Source organism: Liolophura sinensis, chromosome 3 (assembly GCF_032854445.1).
Source record: "Liolophura sinensis isolate JHLJ2023 chromosome 3, CUHK_Ljap_v2, whole genome shotgun sequence".
Taxonomy (NCBI): Eukaryota; Metazoa; Mollusca; class Polyplacophora; order Chitonida; family Chitonidae; genus Liolophura; species Liolophura sinensis.
The window spans coordinates 12,135,145-12,150,842 of record NC_088297.1 but is presented as its reverse complement, the minus strand read 5'-3'; the positions used below and the strand labels follow the sequence as shown (position 1 = coordinate 12,150,842).

Sequence of the window (15,698 nt, the reverse complement as noted above, 5' to 3'; positions counted from 1 at the left end):
TACCGGTAAGTGTCATTCCTGAACTGTCTGTTCATTCATCACAGTCCCTCAGTGTTCCATCCTCACATTAGGGTTTTGGTACCGGTAAGTGTCATTCCTGAACTGTATCTTCATTCATCACAGTCCCTCAGTGTTCCATCCTCACATCAGGGTTTTGGTACCGGTAATTGTCATACTGAGCTGTTTCCAGACATGGGTTTCCGTTACTCGGCTCCAAGATGAATATGTGGTTGCTGTGAGTTCAAGTCCAGCTCATGCTGGCTTCCTCTCTGGTAGTATGTGGGAAGGTCTGCCTGCAACCTGCTAATGGTTGTGGGTTTCCCCCGGGCTCAGCCCGGTTTCCACCCACTATAATGCTGGCCGCTGTCGTATAAGTGAAATATTCTGAGTACGGCGTAAGACACCAGTAAAAAAAAAAAAAAAATCCAAGATGAATAGGGGAGTTTTGAGTTTAACTCTTTTGTTTGGTAAAGATGGAAAAGATAATCTTTATTTATTTGATTAGTGTTTTGCAATGTGCTCAAGAATATTTCACTTATATAACGGCGGCAGTCATTACGGTGGGAGGAATTAAAAAATGTTAACGTGATGTGATAGAAGTGTTAGGTAACTTTTGTTGACATTAATTCACAGATCACCTGTCTCAAATAAGTGATTGTCTTTAACACACCTAAAGCCTGGCGTATGTTGTCTGCGCTAAACTGTAACTGGAGGTTTATGTCTCTCACAGTGGCGCACATTGGAAACAGGACACAACTGACAGGTAGTAGTTCATCGCAGTCATAAGAGAGCACTCATATCACCAATTTTCTGTCATTTTAGGACACATGATCACCATGTCATTGTTCCAAAATGGCGCGGTAAAAGTCCAGCTGAGTAATCGTGTTATTTTTACACTCCATTACATGTACTTGTACAGAACCAGCTGTGAGTCAATCGCTAGAGCGCTAATGTTGCGTGAGGAACTAATTAGAGATAGCTCCAACTGATCGATGAAAGTAGAACACGACCTACTAACAGAAACTGGCCCTTACCAGTTGCCAATGGACGAATAAAGCGCACTTGTCACATTGGTAGACACAACTGATCACTCACTGATCACCGACGCACCCAGACCCGATTACAGCAAGTTCTGACGGGACGCCACTGTGACTATATGACCTAAAATTTCATACAGGACTAAGTCTCTCTTTTTTCCACATTCTGGGAGTTCTGTTGACTTAAGAAAAGTGTGTTGGGAAGTGTTTGGAAGGTAGAATGATTTTCTACTGAGAAAACGTAAATTTTAGCACCAGATGTAATATCTCTTGACATTTATTTGCCTCCAGAAATGCTCTTTTGAGGTTAAATTTTTAGGTCGTTTAGGGTACATGTAAGCTAGGCTTAGGAATGACATGCTTGATTTGACTTGTTTGTTTCAACCAATAGTGTCAGTATGATAATACAGTAGATCCAGGGTCAATCCTAAGCTGAGGCACACGTAAGACCTTAAAAGAGGAAGTTGTAACTTCCTCCCTTGGCATTCAGCATTAAGGGGATACTGCAACGACTGGTTGACTCCTATCAGCATCATGGCTTGGGCGGGGAGGCTTGCTAGCCTTCAGAAGGTGTCTCAGTTAAGCATCACTAGATAAAAGAGCGGTGAAAATCCGTCCTGCGACAAGGAGGCATATTACATGCACTCAAAGGATTACTTCGTCGCCATATGACTGAAAAATTGTTAAGTACGAAGTTAAACCCCAATCACTCACTCACTCACTCATCTGTGACATACTTGATTTGACACACTCTTTCGTTTCTTTTGGCCTATAAGTGCAAATAATTTAAAAAAGTAGCTGTTCTCTCTAACATGTCCAAGAGGGACATATTTACTTTGACACAGAACTTTCTTTATTTAGCTGATAGTTCAAATAAGTAAATAAATTATCTGTTCACTCTTAACACGTCTGAAAGTGATATGCTCGACTTGCCGCACCTTGTCTGTTTCAGCCGATTGTGCATGCTGTGGAAGATCCGTTCTACAAGATCACATCAGAGGCTCTGCTGGTCACACAACAGCTCGTCAAGGTCATACGACCCATAGGTCAGTCCTGTGTGTTAACTCTGCAGTGGTTAAAGCCACTGTGGTTTTAAAAGTGACATCCATACACCCTGATTTGATTATCATTACTGTTAATCTTCAACCCTTTCCAACCATTAAAGCGCTTTTTTCAGTGGAAGGTTTTTACGCATATAATTATTTACTTGAACACGACACTAAAAAGGATTTGTTTGTCAAAAAAGATGCAAGCTTCATAAGATTATGGAAATTATTTCTCTACGCCCAATAGTTTTCTCAGAATGTTTCAAAATAGTGGTTGCAGAGGTGGTTGAAAACGTGGAAAAATTAGGGTACAGGTTTTCTTGCGGGGCCTCCATGGCCAAGTGGTTAATGTGCTACCACAGCACAATGACCCATTAGTCTTAATCTCCAGTGTGTTCATCGTGAGTTCAGGTATAGCTTATGCTGCCTTCTTATAATGTCATACGTGAGAAGACCTGCCAGCAACATGCAGATTTATTTTTGTATTTGTATGGAGGGGCCTCCGTGGTTCATTGGGTTAGCGCACTAGCGCAGTGTAATGACCCAGGAGCCTCTCACCAATGCAGTCACTGTGAGTTCAAGTGTAGCTCATGCTGGCTTCCTCTCCGGCCTGAAGTGGGAAGGTCTACCAGCAACTTGCTGATGGTCGTGGGTTTTCCCCAGACCCTGCCCGTTTTCGTCGTACCATAATTCTGGCAGCGGCCATAAGTGAAATATTCTTGAGTACGGCTTAAAACACCAATCAGATTAATAAATAAATAAATTTGATTGGAGGTTCAAGCCATACTTGAGTATTTCTCTTATACCACGATGACCAGCATTATAGTGGATGGAAACTGGGCTCTGGGGAAACCCATGACCATCAGCAGGTCAATATATGGTTTAAATGAGGAGCAATTGTCAAGACAGTCCACCTTTACAACCAATTAGATAGGTATTCAGTTTTATTTTTATGCTCTCCAGCAAACTTTAAGAAAAGATTCTTCCCGAACCAAAAGTTAAATTTAAAGTTCTGTTTTTCGTTTACAGATGGTTCAGCGTCGTTTGATTTTGAACCGTATGTGAAGAATTTGTACACAGCTTGCTTGAGTCGTCTCAAGGCAGCAGATATAGACCAGGAAGTGAAGGAACGAGCCATAGCTTGTATGTGAGTACATGGAAATTTTCACTTCATTCCAGGTTATTTGATTAGAAGGATTACTGTTATGTTATAGATTTATTTATTCATTTATTTTATTGGTGTTTTACGCCGTACTCAAGAATGTTTCACTTGTACAACGGCGGCCAGCATCATGGTGGGAGAAAGCCGAGCAGAGGCCGAGGGAAACACATGACCATCTGCAGGTTGCTGACAGACCTTCCAACTTACGGCCAGGTTAGGTTATAGAAGATTACAGCATAAAACCAGAGCAAGGATGGCATTGTGATCATTGGCAAATGGTCACACAAATCAGATGAAGTCCAACCTTTTGCCTTTTACCTCAGTCGGGGTTAACCGTTTATGGAAATATCTCTGTAGAGGTAGGCATAATCTTTAAACATTATCTTTAGCCCATTCGCTTTTCCCAAACTTTCAACAGCTTGATATCGTGGGTAGGTAGGTTGCCAGCAACCTGTAGATGGTCTTGGGTTTCCTTCCCGCTCTACCTGGTTTCCTGAACTCATTATGCTGACCACCGTCGTATAAGTAAAATATTATCAAACACCCATCAAATAAATAAATACATGATCCTTCGAAGTATGTTAGAACAAATTTTAGAGCCTGGTGATGCTTTCCAAGCACATGTCATATTTTACCTGATGACAAAGTTGACTGAAGGCTCACCTTTTATATCAAAAACCTTCACTATTATCTGTTACAAATAGCACATGAGGTGTTTTAGAAAATGTACACCCCTATTTAAAAAACAGAGCCATATCTATAGCCATATTTGTTCCGGAAAACATTTCGCAGAATAATCAAGCTGTATGAAAACTACATGTAACAAGAAAATTTAACAAAGAAAGGATGGTTTACCACTAATATGAAAGAAAGTCTAGTTTAGTACACTTAAAAACTTAAAAGACTTGAAAATTAGATAACTTTTTAGTTTCATTTTAAAAACTTCTTTTTTCACTTTCACCCTTTCGCAAAGCTTGGGACAAGAGCCTTCAAGTTTTTTGCCCTGCTAAAATATTCACCTCAAAAAGATTGTAGCCAGTGTCTGGTGAGGTTAAGTGTTAAGCTTCCAACCGTTTGTTTTATTGTGGCATTATGGGATGATGGGGGGCCTACGTGGCTCAGTTGGTTAGCGTGCTAAGGTAGCGTAATGACCCAGAAGCCTCACGCCAGTGCGGTTGTTGTGAGTTCTCATGCTGGCTTCCTCTCCAGCCGTAAGTAGGAAGGTCTTTCAGCAACTTGCGGATGATCGTGGGTTTCCCCCGGGCTCTGCCCAGTTTCCTCCCACCACAATGCTGGCTACCTCGTATAAGTGAAACTATTCTTGAGTACGGCATAAAACACCAATCAAATAAGTCAGATAAATATGGGATAAGGTTTCTCAGATGTCTTGTGATGGCCTTCACTGGCAAATTGTTTTCTTCACTGGCTACTTGGTTTCCTTCTCTGACTACTCAGTTTCCTCCTCTACCCATAAACTTGACCTCAATTTATGTACACGTGAAAATGAAGTACCGCGTTAAAACACCAGTGAAATAAATAAGCTATTGAAATATGAACTTCCTATCAAATAAGAAAAAAAGAAGATAATTCGGTCGTAAGTAACTACATGTACATTGTGTACTTTCTTGCGTATGTAATAAAACAAACACATTTTAGTTGTAAAGACTAGGTTCATTGAAGAATCTTCTCTTCAAAATCAGCATCTAAGAAGTGGGTCAGTGACCAACAAAGGCATCAGCATGTGAACAAGTCCCCAGCTTTCAAATAGTTACACTGCTTCAGGAGCGGTAGATCCAGGGTCAATCCTGGGTCGAGTCACACCTAAGACCTTAAAAGAGGAAGTTGTAACTTCCTCGCATGGCGTTCAGCACGAAGGGGATAGTGCAGCGACTGGTTGACCTGTGTCAGTATGATGGCTCAGGCGGGGGAGTTTACTTGCCTTCGGTAAGTCGTCTCAGTGAAGCAGCACTAGATAAAAGAGGGGTGGAGGCACATTACACATACATGCACCCTAAGGATCCCTTCGTCGTCATATGACTGAATAATTGTTAAGTACAACGTTAAACCCCAAGCGCTCACTCACTCACTCACTTCCCCAGGCTCTGCAGGGTTTCTTCCCACCATAATGCTGGATTCCATCGTATAAGTGAAATATATATATATATGCATGTACTGCTTAAACCACCTATCAAATAAATAAATAAACAACTAAATATTTTCTCAGGGGACAGATCATCTGTAACCTTGGTGACAGACTGACCAATGACCTGAGAGTTTGTTTACCTATATTCCTTGATCGGCTGAAGAATGAAATCACACGATTAACGACAGTGAAAGCTCTCTCCATGATAGCTGGGTAAGGCATGATTTGCACCTGTAGTACCTAACCTTGGTGGTTTCTGGGCCATGCAGCCGTGAGAAATTCTCATCCTGTGTATCACTTTGTATTGTGTTTCGTTATGATCTGGCTGCTATGGTTGTCTGAACAGTGTGATTTGATGTGTCCTGCCTAGTACATGTATATGGATGATGTGGCTGTTACGGTTGTCTGAACAGTGTGATTTGATGTGTTCTGCCTAGTACATGTATATGGATGATGTGGCTGTTATGGTTGTCTGAACAATGTGATTTGATGTGTTCTGCCTAGTACATGTATATGGATGATCTGGCTGCTATGGTTGTCTGAACAGTGCGATTTGATGTGTCCTACCTAGTACATGTATATGGATGATGTGGCTGTTACGGTTGTCTGAACAGTGCGATTCGATGTGTTCTGCCTAGTACATGTATATGAATGATGTGGCTGTTACAGTTGTCTGAACAGTGCGATTTGATGTGTCCTACCTAGTACATGTATATGGATGATGTGGCTGTTATGGTTGTCTGAACAGTGTGATTTGATGTGTCCTGCCTAGTACATGTATATGGATGATGTGGCTGTTACGGTTGTCTGAACAGTGCGATTTGATGTGTTCTGCCTAATATATGGATAATGTGGCTGTTACGGTTGTCTGAACAGTGCGATTTGATGTGTTCTGCCTAATATATGGATAATGTGGCTGTTACGGTTGTCTGAACAGTGCGATTTGATGTGTTCTGCCTAGTACATGTATATGGATGTTGTGGCTGTTACGGTTGTCTGAACAGTGTGATTTGATGTGTCCTGCCTAGTACATGTATATGGATGATGTGGCTGTTACAGTTGTCTGAACAGTGTGATTTGATGTGTTCTGCCTAGTACATGTATATGGATGATGTGGCTGTTACAGTTGGCTGTTACAGTTGTCTGAACAGTGCGATTTGATGTGTTCTGCCTAGTATATGGATAATGTGGCAGTAGAAAATGTCATAGTGGATGTTGGGTTGGCGTGTGTATCGAATGTCTGGATCATGTGTTTGGCGGTGTGTCTCCTTTTTAGGTGTGTTCACCATGATGATTTGAATTGAAATTACCACCTGGGTGTGTGTAAATGTAATGTATGTGGTGTCATGTCCAATGTCTGGATGATGTGTTTGATGGTGTGTCACCTTTTTAGGTGTGTTTAGCATAATGGTTTGGATTGAAATTACCATCTGGGTGTGTGTAAATGTAATATATGTGGTGTCATATCCAATGTCTGGATGATGTGTTTGATGGTGTGTCTCCATTTTAGGTGTGTTCACCATGGTGCCTTAGATTGAAATTACCACCTGGGTGTGTGTAAATGTAATGTGTGTAAATTTTAAAGCTTTATATATGCAATGATATCATCAGTTAACCTTGTTCTTAGTCATTGGTGCCACATGGGGAAAAAAATTTCTGAGTCTGTGTTTATAATTTCTTAATTTGTGGAGCTTTGAGAACTTTGTCATTGCCCATGGCATCGTTACTGTTTAACTATCATATTATTTACACATATCTTTAAACATTTTCTATGACATGTTGCAGATCTCCTTTGAAGATAGATTTAACACCAATATTGGTAAGTTCTGAAAAAAAGTGTCTTTTTTTTATTTTTATTTTTTTTTTAATTTATGAATAAGATTGGACATGTACTGTCCATGAAGGTTTTCAGTTTCTGGTCTTATTCCATGTGACAGAAGTTATCTTAATCAAACCAGTTGAGCATACATTATCATTGCATTTTATGACCGGTATACCACAACTGCAAGTAAATCACTTGTGTGTAATCTGTAAAAGCTATCAGTTAAGTTAGATCTGTCACTTTTGGCTGGCCTGTACGAAGTAAGGTGAGGTGTTCTAAGCAGGGGGAAAGTGGCAGTGTCAGCTGAGGTGTCAGTGTTGGTGTCCAGTTAAGCTCTTTTTTTTTAGCTCCTGTATGATGGGCTGTCATACGTGGATTGAAGGTTAAGCTTTTTCTTTTAGCTCCTATGCATGTATAATGGGCTCTCATTCATTGATCGAAGGGTAAGCTTATTTGTTTAGCTCTCCAGTCTAAAGTATGGTGTGTAAATGCACACTCTCGGATGGAAGGTTAAGCTTTTTGTTTTTTTAACTCGTACATGGATCTCCAGCATACAGTGATAGAGAGTTATTTTTTTGGGTTGTTTTTTTTTATATTTCTTTTTGCCTACATCTACAAAGGGCTAGCTGATGGAAGGTTGAACTGTTTTATTGGTTTTAGTTTTATAGGCTTTGTGAATGTTTTTAATGATTTTAATTGATAGACTTTCAAGTTGTATCTTGGCGATCAGCATGAAGGGGATAGTGCAGTATAATGGTTCGGGCGGGGCACCTTACTTGCCTTCAGTAAGGCGTTTCAGTAAAGCAGCACTAAATAAAAGAGCAGTGGAAATCCGTCCTGCAACAAGGAGGCACATTACACGTACATGCAGCCTAAGGATTCCTTCGTCGTCATATGACTGAAAAATTGATGAGTATAATGTTAAACTCCAAGCACTCACTCACTCACTCACTCACTCACACACAATAATACAAGGTCGTTGTTCTATTTTTAATGCCCTGTGTGCATATGAAATGGTCGTAAATTACAAAACCAACAATTGACCCCCTTGTATGTTAATGTTTTCTGTTTATTTTCAGGGAGAAGGAGTGCCAATCTTAGCCTCTTTTCTGAGGAAGAATCACCGAGCATTAAAACTCAGCACCCTTGCCTGTCTCGATGTTCTTGTTAAAAATTACGGTAGGTTGTACAGAGTTATATGAACTGGACATGAAAGTTTTCTGCCATGTTGTCTGGTTTACAGACATTTTCTGCCATGTTGTCTGGTTTACAGACATTTTCTGCCATTTGTCTGCTTTACAGACATTTTCTGCCATTTGTCTGCTTTACAGACATTTTCAGTGGGATTTTTGAGTAGAACTTGAAGCATTGACATTGTACAGATTCATTATTTGATTTGTTGATGTAAAACAGGTCAAACTATTTCATGCAGTTTGTATCTTTCCACTAAAATCGATTCACATTTCATCCAGTCCGATTTTTTTCTCATACTGTAGATGTATTGTAGCAAAGTAGAAAAAAAAGTATGATTTGTACCTTTCTACTGCAATTGGCAGTTCACACATCCATATTTTGTTGAGTTTGCAATTGCCAGCCAAGCGTCTGTGGTGTATGTTTGGATGGGACGACATGTCTCTTCAGCATGTTTTGTGCATGCTTTGTTTTGGTGCATGCATGGTGTTTCACTCAAGCAGCACATTCGAGAGATACAGAATTGACGCTGATTGGCTGATTGTGGTGATAATACTTTCAGCCTTGGTCAAGCTTAAATAAATGTGGCTTACCTAAACATTCAGCTGGCTTTAATGGGCTTTGTCTCAAGCAGGCATTCAACAAGAATTCTGTGTTCTTGAAAGATCGAGCTGCCACAAGCAATGTTAATAACAATGTTGTTAATTCCACCTGCCAACAGTCCTCAGAAGTTTCTCAGAAGTGTCAATGTATTTTGTGCGTGAAGATCTCAGCATTTTCGGCCTGGTGATTAGCATGCTGGCACAGTACAGTAACCCAGGAGCCTCTCACCAATGCAATTGTTATAAGTTTAGTTCCAACTGGCTCCCTCTTTTGGTCATACATGGGAAGGTCTGTCAGCAAACTGCTGATGGTCGTGGGGTTTTCCCGAGCTGTGTTCGGTTTTCATCCCACCATAAAGCTGCTGGTATGAAGGAAATATCCTTAAATACAGCGTAAACTTCCAATCAAATAAATAAAAAAAATGAATCAAATTATTTTCCCCTCACTCTGATGGTGTATCTCTGTTTTTCTCCTCCCTCCGGGACAGGTGCTGGTTTGACCCGTGCTATGATAGGAGACGTGATGAAGGAAATGCCACCCCTTATACACGAGAACGACCTCCACGTCTCACAGGTAGGCAGAGCTTAGGGAGATAAAATTATGTGGTGCATTGTGGGAATAATTGAGCGTTACTATGGCTATATTATACTGTGCTACACTATATTACAGTCGTACAGTCATTACAAACGACAAGACACTTCAGAACAAATCTGTTTTGTAGCTTGCGAAGTATATTCAAAGAATTAAAATATGTTTTCTTGAATACAGCAATCAGATTTATTTATAATAAGTAAATAAGTATTTTTTTTCTGAGCATTGGTTAAAATTTATTGACTGTATTCAGTTTGTCTTTGTATACATGTGTGAAATTTTGGACTTGTTCTTGGTGACATCATCTGATGATTATGGGTGATTGACTGTTGATCAGGGCAGTTAGAATAACATCGAGCCGTTAGAATGAAATGACACCTTTATGACGACTTTATAATCACGTGCACGCCCTTAATTTAGATTAATGAATGATTATGGCGTAATGCTACCTCAGCGAATTGGTTAGACCATGGTAACAAGTTTCAAGATGTTATGAAACGGGAATGGGATTTTGTACTACCCTAAGAGACCTAAAATGCTGTCCATGAAATGACAGATTTTAGATTCTGAGATTTGTATTGATTTTAGAAAGTTGTTAAAAGGTTTGTTTGGATTTTCTTCTGGGAAAGTATACCCTAAGTCCTCAACCTTTTCAACCACCTATGCAACCAATATTTTGAATCTTTCTGAAAGAAATATAGGGTGTAAGAAATAATTTGCACAGTTTTATGATGCTTGCATCCTAAGTGTCACAAACGAGTCATTTTTAGCGTCGCTTTCATAGTAATTGTACATTTAAATTTTAAAAGGTGCTTCAGTGTTTGAAAAAGTTGAAGATGTACTAAAAAAAAGTACCAAAGTTTAAATTTTATTACGTTTAATTACCTTAAAAATGCACTTTTGTGGTCGTAATTTTAGGTCATTTAGGGTAAGATTTGTTAGTTATAAAAGCATAATATTCAGGGGTATGGACTACAGGATAAATTGGCTACATGTAGATCATAGATTTTTTTTAAAGTGGTGTACTACAATTGATCTGTCAAATTTTATCTTTCAGTTGACCTTGAACTTGCTAACCTCCATATCAAAGATCCACAACTCTTCATTGTCAAACATCCAGCAGGAAATCTTACCACAGATTCTGGTTCTGCTTCGCTCCCCTTTGCTACAAGGGGGCGCTCTAAATGCCATGCTAGAATTTTTTCAGGCAGTTGTCAAATCCAACTTGCCTAAGCTGGGATTTAAAGATTTGTCACAGGTTTGCTTTGTTGTTGTTTTTTGTTTTTTTTTTTTTTCTTTTTGTTCAGAATGAATGCGTTTCACACAGTTTCTTTGTATTGTTTAAACTGAAACAAAGAAATCAAACTATTTTAAAAGTTTTGCCGGTAAGTTTGGTATTCTTGCGTGGTTTTACTAATTTGAGAGGAAAAAAATATTATGGCTTGGAGTAATGTAATGAATCGACGAGGAAAATTCCTCCAAAATACACAAGATGCCATTATTTTATTAATTACACATTAAATCATTGCTGTGGTTTAGACAGCAGAAAGCTACAATGACTAATTTCCTTTTTCTTCTCTTCACAGATGTTAATCATGCCCATCTATAACCCAGGTCAGCTTCCCCAGGGGGTGCTAGCAGTTCACAAACAGGTAAGATTGTACCCTGAAGGCACTGATTACCCCGTCCACTACATCGTGTGAAGCATACATGAAATGCTTGGTTTCTATTTTCTTAATATGGAGTAGCCTGCTGTGGTGACACTAACATTGATAACCGTCCAGACTTTGTCAAGAGGAGAGGCGGAACTAGGGGCCATAAGCTGGTCTGGTGTTCCCAGTGTGTTTATCGATGACATCATTTCTGAATATTCCCGACCATGGACGGAAAATATGCATACTAACAAAGTGGAGGCTTTATTAAGGGATATAAAGTGATCTGAAAAATAGTAATGAAAAATAGTTTCTCAAGAATTGCAATTTAGAGGACCATTTGCACATGGCAGAAACATAGAATCACAAGTATGCAGGTTTTCACTTAGGCTTTGTTTTGGAAGATATTTTATACTTGGACTTGTCCTTTATTTCCTGTTGTAGGCGTTTCATTCAATAGCAAAGTGCGTGGCTGCCCTGACGATTATCAGCCAAGGGGAAGGGTCTGTGGTTGTCAATCAATTTGTGAGTGACATAAAGGTAAGTGTGACAACAAGAACAAATTTTAGCCCACTCCATCTTTTCTCTGGCCATTTGGGTGGGATTATGAAGATTGAAGTTGTGTTTACAAGTACTGACAGCACTGGAAATATAATAGTATTCTAGAAGAACTTGATGACACAACTCAGTTACATTTCAAACTAAGACGCACTCGTATCAATATAGTTGTCGGTGATGAGGCACTGGGTTACTGTCCAAGTTGTTGAGAATTCAAGGCTGGCTGTCATAGTACTTGGCGTTAGACTTTACATCATGTCAAACTATACAGTGTTTATGCTGTTTGACGTTCACCATGAACATTTTCGTGGTGTGTCATCTCTACACTTGTATAGCAAATTGAACCATTTTCCCCTGATTCATGGTACACGCATAACTTGGCGTTAACTTGGTGGGTTTAGAAAACCTAATTCCTCAACCTTTCACATATGCAATATCAACTTTCAGTGCAATTTATGCACAATTTTTAATTTGATTTTGGTCGTGGGTTTGCCCCGGGCTCTGCCTGATTTCCACCCACCATAATGCTGGCTGCCGTCGTATAAGTGAAATATTCTTGGGTACGGCGTAAAACACCAATCAAATAAATAAATAAATTTGATTTTAAAGACAAAACCACATTGGTTTGGATTGGCCAGTTTCAGGGCTTCACAAAAAGTATAATGTTATCAGTCAACACAGAATACTGCCTTCTGAATATGCTTGAATAAACATCTTGCAAACGTGCGAAACGGTTGAAGAATTACAGTTTCTGAAATCTGCGTACATGTAAGACATGAACAATGTTGTGTTAACATTATATCTTTTGTGCTCAAACTTCTTCTTTTAGGTCACAGTAGGGCACATTGATGCACCACAAAATGCACGTATATACGTGTACAGTAATTCTTCAGCCTTTTCGCATGTTCCAAAGGCGTTATTCTGTGCAGACCGATAAAATTATACTTTTTGTGAAGCCCTGAAACTGGCCAATCCAACCAATGGAGTTTTGTCTCCAAAATTGAATTATAAGCGTGCTCTTTCACATGCGAGAAGGTTGAGGAATTAGGCTAAAGTCATCAATAAAAGATACTTGATTTAGTGGAGTTTGGAGTGAGGAAATTGAAGTCATATTTTGTGAATAATGTTTATTTTTGTCTATGCCGGCTTTGTTTAAATTCACTGATTTGCCATAAAACGACGAGGCCACAGAACATACGGACATCACCATAATGTCTGGAAACGTCCGTATTGTTGTGGCATCTCGTTCAAATTTCTCATTTCCAGAATGCAAAGTCATCAGACTCAATCCGGTTGTTTGCCTTACTCGCACTGGGAGAGATCGGTAAACATGCGTGAGTATACACTTACATGTGTTTATATCATAAACCAACTTCATTCAGATTGTTAGCCAACCAGTAGCAGTTTTGTAGCCTCCTGGGGAAAGCTTGTTTTGTGAAGTAATACATATATATATATATATATATATATATCGCGTGACATTCACTGAAGTCCACTTTCCTTCCACGAGTACTGCATATATCGCACGTGGGAATGATTGTCAGGAACTCACCGAAGGTCAGTGGTTTACACCGGGCACACTGGTTCCACACCCATGACCCACACCTGGTTGTTGTTGTTCCTCATTGTTTGCATTAGTTTACAGTTGTTGTTGTTTCACAGTTTGTATTACTCGTGATTGTTGGTGTTGCTCTTTCAGAGACCTCAGTCCCCAGGGTGAGATCCAGGCAGTGATAATCGAGTCATTCTCCTCCCACAATGAGGAGGTCAAGGCCGCAGCCTCGTATGCTTTAGGTAAGATGGTCAACAGTACTAACAGAGGGGATGATCTGAATGTCTCAAACTGGCAGAATGGGGCCTCCATGGCCTAGTGGTTAGTGTGCTAGTGCAACACAATGACCCAGGAGCCTCTCATAAAGGTGATTTCTGTGAGTTCAAGTCCAGCTTTTGCTGGCTCTCTGTTATGCGTGGGTTTCTCCTTTGTCTAGCCCGGTTTTCTCCCACCATAATGGTGCTGGCAGTTCATAAAAGTGAAGAATGGTTGTGTACTGCGTAAAACACCAGTCAAACAAATAAATAAACAAAATTGCAGAAATATCTTATTCCTCTAAAAGTGCATATAATATCTCTGTCATTAATACACCTTTTGCGTTCAGCATGTGAGTTTCATGTGTTCTCAGTTGTAAAATGTAGTTGTAGTGTTTCTAACCGCACAGGTGCCTTGTCAGCAGTTGGTCTGTGTCGTTGCAAGTCAGTAAAAGCCAAGCCATAGTGTAAAATTTTTTAACTTGTTTTTCAGGAAACGTCAGTGTAGGAAATCTTCCAAAATTCCTTCCATTTGTGCTGAAGGAGATAGAAAACCAACCAAAACGTCAGTATCTACTTCTGCATTCTCTGAAGGAGGTGAGTCAAATGTGTAACCCGTATGTGGTAAGGTCTTCCAGCAACCTGCAGATGGTCATGGGTTTCCCTCAGCGTATAACACCAATCAAATAAATAAATAAATCAAATGTGCAACCTGTCCTGTTTCAAAATAGACGTTGAGCTTCCTCACTTGTCATATTTATTAATTGATTTATTTATTTGATTGGTGTTTTACGGCATACTCAAGAATATTTCACTTATACGACGGCGGCCAGCGTCGTGGTGGGAGGAAACCGGGCAGAGACAGGCGGAAACCGCAGGTTGCCGACAGACCTTCCCACTTACGGTTGGAGAGAAACCCAGCATGAGCTGGACTTGAACTCACAGCGAGCGCATTGGTGAGAGGCTCCTGGGTCATTACCCTCCACTAGCGGGCTAACTGACTAAGGTCCCTCTCCCGTCATACATAGGAAGGTCTGCCATCAAATTGTGGATGGTCGTGGGTTACCACCAGGTGTTAAGTTGCCCTTAGCTAAGTGCACTTGATATATCTACAACATATGTTGCCATGGTAGTTAAGGGCTTACTTAGCTAAGTGAGCTTCATGAAACCGGCCCCAGGCTCTCACTGGTTTCCTCCCACCATATTACTGGCCGCCATTGTATGGAATAGTTGTGAATATGGCGTAAAACTTAAGTACAAATCAAGTACACATTGGGCTTCTCCTCTGGTCGTATGTGGGAAGGTCTGCCAGCAACCAGGGGAAGATCCTGGATTTCCCCTAGACTCTGCCTGGTTTCCTTCCACCAAAATGCTGGTCGCTGTTATATAAGTGAAATATTCTTGAGTACGGCATAAAACGCCAATCAGTTAAGTCAAATATACATAGGGTGTGTAAGTTTTAAGTTTTGATTCTTTAATTAATGGTGTGTTTGTTTTGAATTTGCTGTCAATGTTTTGTGGCAAATACTCATTCCAGTATTTAACATAAGCCTCAACCTTTCTCAGTCAGATGGTTTGATCTTATAATCAGGCTCATAACGGAAGCTTCAGTTGTTCTAAAATCATTTGCATTCACTGCTCCAAGAGGAATATATGAATCAAAATATATTTTTTGGAATATATGAATCAACCTTTTGACAATGTCATTTGTGTTATTTTTCATAAGTTTTACTTCCAAGTACCAAAAACTAAGCATTATGGCAAGATTTTAATTAAGAGAGACTTAAGAGAGAAGCGGCTTTGTGAAATTGGTATATTTTACTGATTCCACAATCTAGATTCTAGATCTGAGGCCAATTTGGCAAAACCATTTCTGACTTAAGTCGAAGTTTGAATTACAGTTGTAAAGCTTATTGATGGGCATTACTAATTAAAATTTTGTCCCCCTCATCAATGTTGTCTTAAGAAAAATGTGTTCAGATTGCAACTTCAATACCAGAACTAAGCATTGTAAGGAGTTATTAAATTTGGACTTAAGTCAGAAACGGCTTTGTGGATTCAGTCCATTGCTGCTATGATTGTTTCAA

General features: G+C 39.8%; 1 protein-coding gene across 1 annotated transcript in view; it reads left to right on the top strand.

Moving 5' to 3' along the window:
• LOC135464235 (cullin-associated NEDD8-dissociated protein 1-like) overlaps positions 1–15,698 on the top strand; it is a 38,617-nt gene that overhangs the window by 15,283 nt on the left and 7,636 nt on the right. The window contains exons 14-25 of the mRNA XM_064741739.1: positions 1,990–2,083; positions 3,113–3,230; positions 5,470–5,601; positions 7,174–7,207; positions 8,290–8,389; positions 9,492–9,577; positions 10,653–10,853; positions 11,182–11,247; positions 11,692–11,787; positions 13,072–13,139; positions 13,505–13,599; positions 14,105–14,208. Coding sequence (XP_064597809.1) covers positions 1,990–2,083; positions 3,113–3,230; positions 5,470–5,601; positions 7,174–7,207; positions 8,290–8,389; positions 9,492–9,577; positions 10,653–10,853; positions 11,182–11,247; positions 11,692–11,787; positions 13,072–13,139; positions 13,505–13,599; positions 14,105–14,208 — 1,194 coding nt within the window. The remainder of the gene's footprint in view (positions 1–1,989; positions 2,084–3,112; positions 3,231–5,469; positions 5,602–7,173; positions 7,208–8,289; positions 8,390–9,491; positions 9,578–10,652; positions 10,854–11,181; positions 11,248–11,691; positions 11,788–13,071; positions 13,140–13,504; positions 13,600–14,104; positions 14,209–15,698) is intronic.